The sequence below is a fragment of the Trichosurus vulpecula genome, chromosome 9 (assembly GCF_011100635.1).
Source record: "Trichosurus vulpecula isolate mTriVul1 chromosome 9, mTriVul1.pri, whole genome shotgun sequence".
Taxonomy (NCBI): Eukaryota; Metazoa; Chordata; class Mammalia; order Diprotodontia; family Phalangeridae; genus Trichosurus; species Trichosurus vulpecula.
The window spans coordinates 84882934-84897926 of record NC_050581.1 but is presented as its reverse complement, the minus strand read 5'-3'; the positions used below and the strand labels follow the sequence as shown (position 1 = coordinate 84897926).

The following is a 14993-nucleotide window of genomic DNA, read 5'->3' as shown; positions in this document are numbered from 1 at the left end:
GAAACAGCTGAAAAAAAATGTTGTAAATGTATGTTGAATTAAATTGTACCCTATAGGCTCCGGGCCTTCAAGAACTATTGTTGAGAATTGGCAAGGTGAGTTATATGAGAGAGAGGAGGAAAGAAAAGAGGTATGGTCAGAGAGCTGAAAGGCAACCAAAAACATGTCAGAGATCTACACTGTCATGCTAGAAATCTGTACAGCAGCTAGATGGAGCAGTGGAGAGATTGCTGAACCTGGATTCATGAAGACTGAAATTCAGATCTGACCTCAGATACTTATTAGGTGTTTGACCCTGGGCAAGTCACTTAACCTCTGTCTGCCTTAGTTTCCTCATCTGTAAAATGCTGATAATGTCACCTACCTCCTATGATTCTCTTGAGGATAAAGTGAGATAATATTTCAAAAGAACTTTGCAAACCTTAAAGCCATATAGCTATTATTTGAATAAATGTAGATCAATATCTATATCAGGATTGTCCAAAATGTGGCCCAGGGCCCATGCAGCCCTTTATGTGCCTGCCTACAAGCATAGAAATTTACATAAATGCTTTAGTAAAGGAAGCCTCTTACTGTCAGAGCTCTCACTAAAATGGCAAATCAAAATATATTGTCTTATTATTTCAATAAAAACCTAAGGTTGGACAGCCCTGACCTATATCTGTATATATAATGAATATAATAAAATTTTAAGGAACTACCATTCATTGACTAATTTATTCATAGAAACTCGTGATCCCTCCTCAATTAAAGTTATGTATATTCTTAAACAGATTTTTAAAGAGTTTTAAGCAAGCTAGCCCAAAACTTCTAACTCCTGAGAGGAAAGTTTACAAACCACTGTTAAAGTGAGGGGTAGATTGTTTCAGGCAGTCAAAGCTTTCCATACTTGTAAATGTGAAGGAAAATGACAGACATGAAATTTTGTGGGTATATTTTTCTGTTCAATTGTGTACTACAATCTGTCTGAATTATCCTCTTGAAGCTGTAGCTGAAAAGATTGGGAGGAGGGTCTCTTTACATTTACTTTGGGAGTTCATCAAAGAGCAGAGTATTTGGCTGGTTGAAAATTTACCGATATTTGGATGTGAGGTCATTTATGCTTTTTCACAAGATATTTACTTTCATCTGTCCTCTTCCCACTGACACAAATCACAGTTCTGTGCCCTGGTTTTACAAGTTACTATGACCATGTCATGAGAGAAATTCTGACAGACAAAATTCCAAGCATGATTCACTTATTAGTAAGACTAGCAATTCTGCTCTCTTTTCTCTCAGCCTGGACGGTGGCAGCATGGGTAAGTGCCATGGTGTTCATACTGCTAGGAAACCCCGAAGCCACAGGAGAGACCAAAAGTGGCAGGACAAACAATACAAGAAAGCTTGTTTGGGCACTGCCTTGAAGGCCAACCCAATTGGAGGAGCATCTCATGCCAAAGGGATTGTCTTGGAAAAAGTTGGTGTGGAAGCCAAGCAGCCCAATTCTACCATCAGGAAGTGTGTGAGAGTCCAGCTGATTAAGAATGGCAAAAAAATCACTGCCTTTGTTCCCAACGATGGCTGCTTGAACATTATTGAGGAAAACGATGAAGTTTTGGTTGCTGGATTTGGTTGAAAAACTCATGCTGTTGGTGATATTCCTGGAGTCCGATTCAGGGTTATAAAAGTTGCACATGTTTCTCTTCTGGCCTTGTACAGAGGCAAGAAGGAAAGACCAAGATCATAAAAATTGTATGATGTCTTTGTCATAGTAAAAAAATTTTCATGTTAAAAAAAAAGACTAGCAGTTACTTGTAAAAGGAGTCAATGGAATGTCTCAATGACCAAGTATCTTGAGTGAGGGCTCAAGGGTTTTAAAAGAAACAATTAGCAAGATAAGAGATCAAGATCTTAAGCAACATAGGTGTTTCTTCTTCTTAGCTATCAATGACATAGTCAGAATTGAGATTATATCACTTGGACCTCTTTTTCTAAAACCCTACTTGACCACAGCCAAGACATGTGATCATAAGACAAAGGTTCCCAAGCTATGGGATTAGTCTGCAGGCAATGGAAGTTGCTGCAGTAGTTTAAAATGATGAAATTTGACCTTTTAGGTTAACCAGTTTTCTCTGGAAAATGAGTGAAGGGTGAGGCTACATAGGTGGAGGTAATTAAAGGACAAAAGCTTGACCTATAGGCAAGTTTCTCCAGGATGTGGGTAATGGGTGGAGCTTACACAAGGGGAAGGAACCACTAAAGAGAATATTATATGTAGCTTGATTAAGTCTTAACAAAATAGAATTAAAATCAATTTTAGTTTTACAACCAACAAAGGAAGTCCTTGTCTGCTGGCCAAGCTTCCTTCAGGTTATACTCCTTTTCAAACTTACCTCTCATGGTACCTAGAAGACTGACCCACAGTCTGTTGCCCAGTTCATCTTTTGTTTCTGGCTTGGTAGGACCATCTTGAGCTTTCAGTATACTGACATAACCCATAAGGATATCTTCATACCACACTGAAGCTTTGAAGGAAAATGTTAATGGAGGATGGGGTGATGGCTGCTTACTCAATTTGAAGTGCACTATGCAGATTTCCCATTAGTGCTTTATGGCTACAAAGTACTTTAGAGGCATTATCTCATTTCATCTGTGCAATAACCCTTTGAGGTAGGTAGTACAGGTATCATTGTTATTTTTACAGATGAAGAAACTGAGACTTAGAAAGATTAGATACCTTGCTCAAGGAACCCTACTAGCAGGATGTGAACTCCAGTTTTCTGATTCCAAATCAAGTGCTCTTTCTACTTTTCCATGAATACTTTGAATTAGTGGGCTAGATTATCTCTATACATATAATAAGTAGTAGTATTGGCCACTTAGAAACAAGATTAGGATTGAATTTATTCCAGCAAACTGAATCTTTTGTGGAGACTGATAATATTAGACTTTCTCAGAGCCCTTTTCTACCAAATCAAGGCACTTGTGACTTTGGAGCGCATCAAAGCAAGCTTTGACTGATTGTAACTGATTCTCTGTTTTCTTTCTCCTGTAGAAATTGGTGTGCTTGCCAAGACCTTCATTGATCAGGGGAAGCTCATACCAGATGATGTCATGACCCGGCTGGCCCTGCATGAACTGAAAAATCTAGCTCACTGTAGCTGGTTATTGGATGGTAAGTAAACCCATTGACTAAATTTCACAGGTGCTGGTCAAAATCAGAACTTAAAAGAATGAACATTTTTGAGCCAGCTATTTCAACCTCATTCTTTTTTCATTTCTCCCTTTTCAATGGAGAGATATAAATGAGTTGGGAGGAAAGAAGGAAGGCCAAGAAAAATCAAATTTGACCATCTAGATGGGTCCCTGTTGGAGTCAGGCATTTTCATAGGATCATAGAATGTTGGAGCTGGAGCTGGAAGGAATATTAGGAGATGTTCTAGTCCAACACGTTTATTTTAGAGATGAGAAGATCAAGGCCTGGAGAAATAAAGGGACTTGCCCAAGATTATAGAATGAATTAGTCCTTGGTTCGCTGCTCCTCTAGCCACTGATTCATTCAATATTTAGGTACTTGGAGCAGGAAGAATGCTGTGTTAGCCCCTGAGGGATACAGAGTTTAGGCAAGACACAGCACATGCCTTCATGTAATGTGGGTTAAGGCACAAATACAGATGGCTATAACATATATTGCATGATAAGTGCATTAGAGGTGTAAAACAAAGTATTGGGTAATATGAATACCAGGCTAGATAGACAAGCAGTTTTTCAGAGCAATAAGCTGTTGCAAGAGTAGCATGGAACTTATTTCCAGGAAGTTTGAAGGGAAGGGAATATTATGAAGTGACCAACGGGGAGGGTGCTATGTTTCTGTTTCTGTCAAAGCCAAGTAATACCTATGCATGCACAAAATGCAAGTTAATCTCTACAGTATAGAAGGTGAAATGATTGGAGACATGCTTCTGTACTCTAGCTTGTAAGGGAAAATGAAGTATTCTAGGAAAGCACTGTGGACATGCTTCAAAAGGAAAATAAAGAAGAAACAAAGACATGGAAGAGGCCAAGGGGTAGTTTACCTTGTACCAGAAGATCAGCGAATAGAAGAATGGGACACAAGAAGAAAAACTGGCAAATGTTAGAATCTGTAACAAATTTGAGGCACTTTTCATAGATGGCAAAGTTGGACCATCTTAAAAAGAGGTGGCTTCTTTCTTGTGCTCCAAGCAATTACTGGATGGATCCATAGATGCTGTCATGTGAAAGATTATCCAGTAAGGCGTTATTCAAAGGAAGAAGGCAAGAAAGTTGTGGTGGTTGATGGTTATCTGTTAAGGCATACTAAGGTGAGGTTAACATGTACCTAGAATGTGACAGTGACCTTCCTTAGACGTGTTAAATCTTATCACCATTACTCATTCCTGATGTTTCATGTCAGGCACTGATTATATTGATAAAAGGAACCTAGACATTATTAATTAAATCTTGGGCAAGAAACTGCAGACTTGAGGGATATAAATAATGTCTTTATCACTGTTGTCAGTTAAAAGTAGGAACTTGGGAGAGAGGAGGGTTTAGAAAACAAACATCTGGTTCAGAACATGGCGACTGAAAATAGGATTTAAATTTCTGACTTGCATGTGGCTTGTATATGTTCTATATATATACTTATTTGTGCATATTATCTTTCCCATTAGAATAGAATATAAGTCCCTTGAGGGTAGGAATTGTTTTACTTTTGTCCTTGTATCCTCAGTCCTTTATACTGGTTCTTAATACATTCTTGTCGACTCATTAATTGGTATGAAGAGCTAGTAAGAATGTTTGTCTGGAACCTTGGGTCAAAAGGGCTTAAAATGAAAATGGAAGAAGAGAAAGAAAATTGTCTGTATATATCCACCAAGCTAGATACCACAAAGTAGTATTAAGAGGAGAGCAGTAACTCATAAAAGAAAATATCCAAGAAGAGATCCAGCAATAAAATTCAAGTCTTCAGATGCCTATATGCAGATGTACAAAGGATAGGTAATAAGCAAAGTAAATTGAAGATCTTATCACAAGGAGATAAATTCAACTTCACTGACATCACTGAGATTTGTTGAAATGCGCTGTAGTCATATTCCAGTCATACCTCATTCAAAAGGAATAAAAGAAATATAGTATTAGAGTATAGTATGTAATGGTATAATACTATATTTATGTTATACTGTATTAAAATATATATATATATATATATTTATCTGAAGAAGATAAACTTATGTGACAGAATCTATGATGAGGATCATTTAAGAAAGAAAAAAGAAACATTATAACTATAAAAGTGTACTACAGACCTCTTGGCCAGAAGGAGGAAAAAGACAAGGTATTATGAAATCCAGCCACAAACTTTGTATTAGAAATATACAATATTGATGAATCATAGGATTTTGCAGTGAAAGATGACTTCAGAACACACTTAGTCAACGCCCCTTCCCCATTTTATAAGAAAACCGCGGCCAAGAAAATTTAGAAAGTTTGCCTAAGGTCTGTCTATGTGTCTGTCTCTGTCTCTGACTGACTCTCTCTCTCTCTGACTGACTCTGTCTGTCTGTCTCTCGACACACACAGACAGAGCCTGGATTCAAACCCACACAGGGAGTCTGCTAGGGATCATTTTGTGCCAGAAGCAGAGCAATTGATTAATCAAGTACCTGAAGAAAATAATTTCATTCTTCAAAAGTCAGAAGATTGTCATAAATTATTAAATGGCCACAGCAGTCTAATCCTGGAAGACATAAATAACTTCTAATGAGGAAAAAAAGGAGTTGGGTAAAGAGGCCTGTGTGGGCACATAAGACTCCTTATCCAACTTTGATCTAGGAAAAAAAAGACATAGAAAAATAGAAACGGGCTGAGGATGATTGTAAGAGAGTGGTCTGCACCCCAAGCCTCTAGTACTCATCTGCTCTTATTCCTCACTCTAGAACTTTTAGCTTAATTCTTATCCGTGAACCCCTATAACTCTTCATTGTTGCACCTGACCCCATTTAATCCCCAACTCTTGTCCTGGGCTATGAAAGTTCCTACTTTGGAAGTGAAGGAACCTTTGTCTCTCTGTCTATCAAGCGAGCATTTAGGGGAAGGAGGCTGTGGAAAGGAATAGGGTATGTCGAGCATTCAAGCATTTCAGGTGGAACCCTGAATGAATTTCCTCTGGACATTGCACATAGTGGTTAGGTTCCGTAGCACTAATCCACATTCTTCTTGTGTCACACAGTAGCTGTGAGGAAAGTGCTTTGTAAATGCTCAACCTGCAGAAATGTGAGTTTTTAGTACAGGATTGTGCTAGTGTAGTGGAAAGAGGGCTGAATTCAGAGTCAAACTTAGGTTCAAAACCTTCCTTGATACTTACTAGCTGTGGGATCCTGGGCAAGGCAGTTAGTCAGTGAACAAGGATTGATTAAGTCTTAAGCCCAAAAGCACAGTCTTTGCCTTCAAGGGGTGCATACTCTAGTGGTATAGACAGGTAAAAAAAATTGTACATACTGTGTAAAAGGATGGGTTAAGTTTCAGTTTCTTCATCTGTAAAATGGCCACAGTATCTTCAGTACTTGTGTCATGGGGTTGTTGTGAAGATCAAATGGGATGAAAGTATGGAAAGTGCTATGCAAACCTTGAAGGATTATGTTAGTCCTGGTTACTATTATTTTTTATATTTTATATAAAATGGGTTTTAATGGGTTGGCCTGGGGCCCACTCTAGCAGTCTGAGTTTGTTATCTAGAATTTGGAATATATTTTCTCATTGAAACTCATGAATTTGGGGACAATAATCCATTGGAAAATTGAGGATTGTCTACAGTATTATAATTTCCTTAAACAGAATGGGTAGGGGGGCAGCTAGGTGGTGCATTGAGTAGAGCCCCAGCCCTGGAGTCAGGAGGACCTGAGTTCAAATCTGGCCCTAGCCACTTGACACACTTACTAGCTGTGTGACCTTGGGCAAGTCAGTTAACCTCAATTGCCCTGCCTTCCCCCCTCAAAAAAAAAAAGAATGGGTAGGTCTCATTTCATTCAGACTCATGGGGAAAGTTCAAGGGAGAAGAAAAGGAGATAGAAGGATAATAAGGAGATGATATTATGCAAGCAGGGCTACGCTTATAGTTATGGGAGAACTCCAAACCCTGCATCTGATAAGCTTCAATACTTACTAACCATGTGACCCTCTGCAATTTAATCTCATATTCTTTCTGATATACTCTGTTCCTATACTGAATCACCTCAGTGATCAATGGGGTACAAAGCCAGATTGCCTTTATAGTTGATAATTAAGTAGGAAAGCATTTTTTTTTTAGTTTATACGTGTACATTAATGTTAAGCATATTTTCACATTAGTCATGTTGTGAAAGAAGAATCAGAACAAAAGGGAAAAACCATGAGAAAGAAAAAAATGAAAATAATATGCTTTGACATGCATTCAGCTTCAATAATTCTTTCTCTGGATGTGGTTAGCATTTTCCATCTCAAATCTTTTGGAATTGTCTTGGATCACTGTGTTGCTGAGAAGAGCTAAGTCTATCATAGTTAATCATCACACAGTGTTGTTATTGGTGTGTACAAGGTACTCCTGGTTCTGCTCACTTCACTCAGCATCAGCTCACGTAAGTTTTTCCAGGTTTTTCTGACCTCTGCCTGCTCATCGTTTCTTATAGCACAATAGTATTCTATCACATTCAAATACCACAACTTGTTCAGCTATTCTCCAATCGATGGGCATCCCCTCAATTTCTAATTTCTTTGTCACCACAAAAAGAGCTGCTATAAATATGTTTGTACATGTGGGTCCTTTCCCCTTTTTAATGATCTCTTTGGGATATAGACCTAGTAGTGGTATTGCTACATCAAAGGGTATGCACAGTTTGGACATAGTTCCAAATTGCTCACCAGAATGGTTGGATCAGTTCATGACTCCACCAACAATGCATTAGTGTTTCAATTTTCTCACATCTTCTCTAACATTTATAATTTTCTTCTTCTGGTTGTTAGCCAATCTGATAGGTGTGAGATGGTGCCTCAGAGTTGTTTTAATTTTAAGCAGGAAAGAGTTGAGGGAGAATATTGAGAACCTTTCCCATGAGTGCATTATAATTTTTCAGTGCCATTGATCAGTATGATAATAAATATTTATTATGGTTTATAAGATCATAGTTCTAGAGCTGGAAGTGACCTTAGGGACAATCTGTAGGTCTACTGGAGCTCCCCCCATTTTTAAAGATGAGGGAAGGGCAGCTTGATGGCAAAGTGGATAGTGGATAGAGTCAGGAGGATATAAGTTCAAATTTGGCCTCAGACACTTACTAGCTGTGTGACCCTGGGCAATTCATTTAACTCAGATTGCCTCGAAAAGAAAAAGAAAGAAGGAAAGAAAAAGATGTAGGAAACGAGTCTTAGAGGTAGGTGACTTGATTAACATCACAGAGCTACAAAGTACGTGAGGCAGAATTATGGGCCTTAGAAAAATTGTCCAAGTACCTGTGGCTAACTTAACTGGATTTCAGTTGGTAGGTTAATTTTGGGTGTGAGAAACTCAGGAATGATTTTTTTTCTCTTCTTTATTTAAATTTACAAAAAAAAAAAAAAGGTTTTCCCAGGACTGTCCCACAAGCTGAAGCCTTGGACAAAGTCTACCAGATAGATACAGTGATTGATCTGAATGTACCCTTTGAGATTATTAAGCAACGTCTCACCTCTCGCTGGATTCACCCGAGTTCTGGCCGAGTTTACAACACTGAATTCAACCCTCCTCAAAAAATTGTGAGTGCTTATCAGTGGTAAAACCATCTCTGTGTATATGATATTTGATGTTTCTGTTTTAAAGAGATTTAACCTTCTACTGTCTTTCTTTACCCCAATAGGAATGTACCTGATATCCAGGTTTAGCAGTGTTAGGCCTGGTTAGTATTTATTTCTTAGGAATACTGGGTGTTACAGACCTTCTTTTTAAATTCCATTTTAATGATGCCTATCATTTTTAAAAATTTATTTATTTAACATATTTAGTTTTCAGCATTGATTTTCACAAGAGTTTGAATTACAAATTTTCTCCCTATTTCTACCCTCCCCCCCACTCCAAGATGACGTATATTCTGGTTGCCCTGTTCCCCATTCAGCCCTTCCTTCTGTCACCCCACTCCCCTCCCATCCCCTTTTCCCTTCTTTTCTTGTAGGGCAAGATAAATTTCTACGCCCCATTGCCTGTGTATCTTATTTTCTAGTTGCATGCAAAAACTTTTTGTTTTTGAACATCTGTTTTTAAAACTTTGAGTCCCAAATTCTCTCCCCTCTTCCCTTCCTACCCACCCTCCCTGTGAAGTCAAGCAATTCAACATAGGCCACATGTGTATCATTATGTATAGCCCTTCCACAATACTTATGTTGTGAAAGACTAACTATATTTTGCCCCTTCCCAACCCATCCCCCTTTATTGAGTTTTCTCCCTTGACCCTGTCCCCTTTCCAAAGTGTTTGTTTTTGATTACCTCCATCCCCATCTGCCCTCCCCTCCATCATCCCCCCCCTTTTTTTTTTATCTTCTTCCCTCTTCTTTCCTGTGGGGTAAGATACCCAATTGAGTGTGTATGGTATTCCCTCCTCAGGCGAAATTTGATGAGAGCAAGATTCATTCATTCCCCCCTCACCTGCCCTCTCCCCTCCTCCCACAGAACTGCTTCCTCTTGCCACCTTTATGTGAGATAATCCACCCCATTCTATCTTTCCCTATCTCCCTCTCTCAGTATATTCCTCTGTCATTCCTTAATTTGATTTTATTTCTTTTAGATATCTTCCCTTCATCTTCAACTCACCCTGTGCCCGTGCGCTCTCTCTCTCTCTTTATATATATATATACATACATATATACATAAACATATATATATATGATGCCTATCATTTTTAAAGCCAAAAATATTTCCCACTGTTTCTTACCCTTCCTCCCCAATATAGAACCCTTCCTTGTCACAAAAACAGTTCATCAAAATCAACCTATACAGAGAATGGTTTGTCAGTGTACATAGCTTTCAGGACCTACAGCATGCCACCTTTTTACCCAGAGGAGGCAAGTGTATTTCATTATCTGTCCTTCGTAACCACTATCGGCCTTTAAATGGAGTTCGTTTACTTTAATTGTTTTCATTCGCGTAATTTCACTCACGATGCATTTTAGGTGGCACATCAGGTAGAGGGCTGGAGTCAGGAAAACCTGAGTTCAAATCCTATCTCAGGTTCTTATGACACTGGGCAAGGGACTTAGCCACTGTTTTCCTCAGTTTCCTCATCTGGAAAATGGGGATGATAATAATAGCATCTACCCAGGACTGTTATACAGAACAAACGAGATATTTGTAAAAGCACTATGTAAGTATTACTGTTGTTATTGTGGTTCTCAGTTCTTTGCTCTCCATCAGTTCATGCAAGTTTTCCTTTTTCTCTGAAGCCCTCATTTTCATCTTTTCTTATGGTTCATTACTTTTATTTATTTATTTTTTGTTTTTTCTTGCGCTAAGGACAATTTCTTGTTTTTTTTCCTAACACAAAAAATACCACAATCAGTATTTTGTTTATACAGAGTTTCCCAAAAGTGTTAGTGCCATTCTAAGCTTGAATAGTTAAAAGCTGTTACCTAGGTAGTATTTACACATAACTTTACAAGTGTTATCCCATCACAACAACCCTGGGAGGGAGGTGCTATTATTATCCCCATTTTACAGATGAGATAACTGAGGCAGAAGGATGTTAAGTGACTTGCTCAGGGTCACACAGTTTTTAAGTATTTGAAGCTATATTTGAATTCAGATCTTTCTGACTCTGGGCCCAGTGCTCTGTCCACTGTGCCATCTGGCTGTGGGACTTTTCCTCTATCTCTGACCTCCTTGAGGACCAAGAGTAATATTGGGTTAGAGGGTATGAACCATTTAGTAACTTCACAGATGAGAAAATACCTGATCTTCGAGATTCTGACTTATCCAAGGTCACAAAGCTAGTTCCTGGTGGAGCTGAGGCAAGACTCTAGGTCATTAGACTCCTAGTTCGATGTTCTTTTCATCCTACTTTGCTGCCTCATAGTCTTTTAGCAGTTCTGTGGGAGGTAAGCCTTTTTTTTTTGGCAGTGTGTACCATATATGGCAGGCACTGAAATCTCATGGTCCCCAGAGTCTTAGAAACCCATAAGTTTGGCCAAAGCTCTTTCTCAGAGGGTTTGTTCTGAGAGTACTTGGCATCAATCAACAAGCATTTATTTAATACTTGTTATGTGCCAGGTATTGTGCTAAGTGCTGGAGATACAAAGAAAGTTCAAAAGATTCCCTGCCCTCAAGGAACTTATATTCTAAAGGGAGAAGACAACTTGTAAATAAATAGGAACGTACTGTATATCTATAGAGAAGATGGAAGTCAGTCTGAAAGGGAAAGACATCAGCAACTAGAGGAAGCAAGAAAGGCTTCCTGCAGAGGGTGGGATTTGAGCTAAGTCTTTTTTATTTTATTTTTTGTTTATTTTATTTTTCTTTTAAATAATCAAGTTCTTTAAATTTATTTTTAGTTTTCAAAATTCAACAAACTTTCTCCCCATCTCTACCCTCCCTGCCACCGCAAGGTGGCATGTATTCTGATTGCCCCTTTTCTCCAATCTGTCCTCTCTTCCATCACCCCCTCCCCCACATCCTCTTTCCCCTTACTTTCTACTAGGGCAAGATAGATTTCTATACCCCATCGCCTGTATATCTTATTTCCCAGTTGCATGTAAAAACAATTTAAAAAAATTTTTTTAACATTTGTTTTTAGAATTTTGAGTTCTAAATTCTTCCCCTTCTTCCCTCCCCATCCACCCTCCTTGAGAAGGCAAACAATTCAATATAGGTTATATATGTATCGTTATGTAAAACACTTCCGTAAATAGTCATGTTGTGAAAGACTAACTATATTTCCTTCCATCCTATCCTGTCCCCCTTTATTCAGTTTTCCCCTTTGATCCTGTCCCTTTTCAAAAGTGTTTGCTTTTGACTACCTCCTCCCCCAAACTGCCCTCCCTTCTATCATCACCCCCCTCTTATCCCCTTACCCCCTTCTTTCCCACAGGGTAAGATACCCAATTGAGTGTGTATATTATTCCCTCCTTAAGCCAGATCTGATGAGAGCAAGATTCACTCATTCCCTTTCACCTACCCCCTCTTCCCTTCCATTACAACAGCTTTTTTCTTGCCACTTTTATGTGAGATAATTTACCCCATTCTATCTCTCCCTTCTCCTTCTTCCAATGTATTCCTCTCACACCCCTTAATTTTATTGTTTAGATATCATCCTTTCATATTCAACTCACCCTGTGCTTGCTCTCTCTCTCTCCCCCCTCCCCCTCCTCCTCTCTCCTTCTGTCTCTCTCACTCCCTCTCTCTCTCTCTCTCTCTCTCTCTCTCTCTCCACTTCTCTCACCCAGGTCGAACAGTTTTCTCACTGACCTGCTCAGTTGTCTTTGTGGGTTAAGAAGTCACTGAGCTCAGTGATTCAGGGCCCTGAGACCTACTCCGTCAGTTCTAACTGCAGCCTGGTCTCTTCAGGCATGGCCCATGCTGGCCTGCACTCCACTGTCAGCATGGTGTGATTAGACCCTTCCCAGTGACCATCCAGACCATCTTGGTCTGGAGACTTGTCTCACTCTGTCATTTCATGGGTTCTGTAGCTCTAGAATTTGTTTAGAGTCATTTTTTACAGGTGTTTGGAGGACTTTAGGGGAGAGCTCAAGTGAGTCCTTATTTTCATGCCGCCATCTTGGCTCTGCCCCCTTGAGTTAAGTCTTGAAGGAAGCCAGGGAAAGTAGAACCTGGAGGTGAAGGGGGCAGAGCCTTTGACTCATGGGAGAAGGCCAATGCAAAGGCCCAGAGTGAGATATGGCCTGCCATGTGTGAGGAAGCAAGTAGATCAGGGTAGCAGGAACGTAGAGTGTATAGAGGGGAGGAGTCTGCAAAGGGGTGAAGAGGCCAGATCATAAAGAGGTTTAAATGCCAATAGACCATTTTATAATTGATCCCAGAGGTAAAAGGGAGTCACTAGAGCTCTTTGAGTGGGGTTGGAGGGATGGATATGATCATATCTATGCTTTAGAGAAAGCATATTGGCGGCGAGTGGAGATGGCTTGGAGTGGGAAGGGAACTTGAGGAAAGGAATCCAGTTAGATGGCTACGTATGATCCAGGTGAGAGGTGATGAAGGGATGAACTGGGGTGGTCATTGGGTGAATACAAAAAAGCGTAATTGGTTTAGCCATGTCTGTACTTCTGAAGTTCCCTCTGGGGGCCAAGTGGGTGGATGAATAGATTGTATAGTTTTAGTGGCAAAGGAGAGGGGTGACGTGCTCAGAGTCTAGAAGGCAAAGTTCCCAACCTTTCACTGAAACTGAACATTGAAACCAGAACTACAGTCTGTAATAGTCTCAAGTGATGCTGACAGCTTTATGTTACAAATCACATTGGGCTTCAAAGCACCCTCGTTCTCTGTTGCTGGTCAATTCCATCCTGAAAGACATGGGGTGGTGGTGAGTTTTTACTTGTTTTGCATGTGGTTTGGACCTTGTGGCATATTTGATGGATAAGAGGTTTATGTTTCAGACTGGTGGATGATGGTTGTTTTTTTTTTTTAAGGCTACTGATTATTTTCTTTCATGACCCACCTTTTAGGGCATTGATGATATTACTGGAGAGCCTCTTATACAGCGTGAGGATGATAAACCAGAAACTGTTACCAAGAGACTAAAGGCTTATGAGGCCCAAACAAAACTTGTTCTGGAGTATTACCGGTAAGTTGTTCACCCACCTGTCCCTTTCTTTAATTCATGGATGTTCACAGTGGGCACATGTATTCAGTTTTCATTTATATTCACAGATGAGAAGGTTGGCACAGAAAATGCAAAATGCACCATTCAAACCCCACTCATTTGGCTCTAGAATTATTTTTTTTTTTAAAGAGAGAAAACTCCAGTAAACTAACTTACTTTTGAATGTAGGTGCATTTGGTGTTCTGAGAATTTACAACACTTCATATGAATATAAAATGAAACAACACAGCTAACATTTGATTTGGGAGGCTAGAAAGTTCTAGAACTTTTCCATTCAATTTCCTCGTTCTGCTTCTGTCTACTTCTCTTTGTAGGGCATAGACAGCATCACTTCTCAGTATAATACTGAGAACCAACCTCAGGGACTTTCTGTGTCCTTTAGATTCTCCTCAGGTTCTTTTGTCTTTGGGTTCCATGGCCTTTGGAAGGGGAGGTAATTAGGCATTTTGATTTTTAAGAAGTTTTATGGATGCCTTTTCTCTGTTAAAAATAACACTGTAACAAATTGTACAAATAACATTTTAACATTCTAATCTTGTCCTGCCCTTCCTTTTGCCTTGAATTTTTCCTTTCCTTGTAACAAAGAGAGAGTTAAACAAAACAAATGGATTTATCAACCATGTCGGACCACACATGCAACATTTTGATTTGGTAGTATTGCTCCTCTTAAGTGAAAGGAGGAAAATGTATCAGAAGTGGTAAGGAGCCAGTAGAGTTTGAGTCTGGGAGTGACATGGTCTGTTCTCCCGTCCTCAGAATCAAGACTGTCAGACTGTCATGTTACTCTAGATTTTGATTTCTTTTGATGTTACCTTCGTTTACATGATTGTGGTCATTATGTATATTGTTCTCTTGGTTCTGCTTTCTTCACTCTTTATCAGTTCATACAAATTTTCCTGTGTTTCTCTGACTTTGACATTTGGTATCCTGCAATAATACCTTTATATTCATATATCACAATTTATTCAGTCACTCCCCGATTGATTCATGTCCACTTTGTCTCTCATTCTTTGCTACTACAAAAGTGATGCTATGAATATTTAGCTATATATAAATCTTTCCTTTCGATTTTGACGCCCTTGAGGTCTGAGACCTTTACTCCCTGATCTTTGAAGAAAAACAGAAATTCTATGAGGCAGAAGTATAGAAGGAATGAAT

The 14993-nt window shown here is 39.2% G+C and overlaps 1 protein-coding gene across 1 annotated transcript in view; it reads left to right on the top strand.

Annotated features, from left to right (window-relative positions):
• Positions 1-14993, top strand: part of AK3 (adenylate kinase 3) — a 29021-nt gene that overhangs the window by 8622 nt on the left and 5406 nt on the right. Inside the window, exons 2-4 of the mRNA XM_036738111.1 lie at positions 3035-3154; positions 8597-8769; positions 13678-13796. Coding sequence (XP_036594006.1) covers positions 3035-3154; positions 8597-8769; positions 13678-13796 — 412 coding nt within the window. The remainder of the gene's footprint in view (positions 1-3034; positions 3155-8596; positions 8770-13677; positions 13797-14993) is intronic.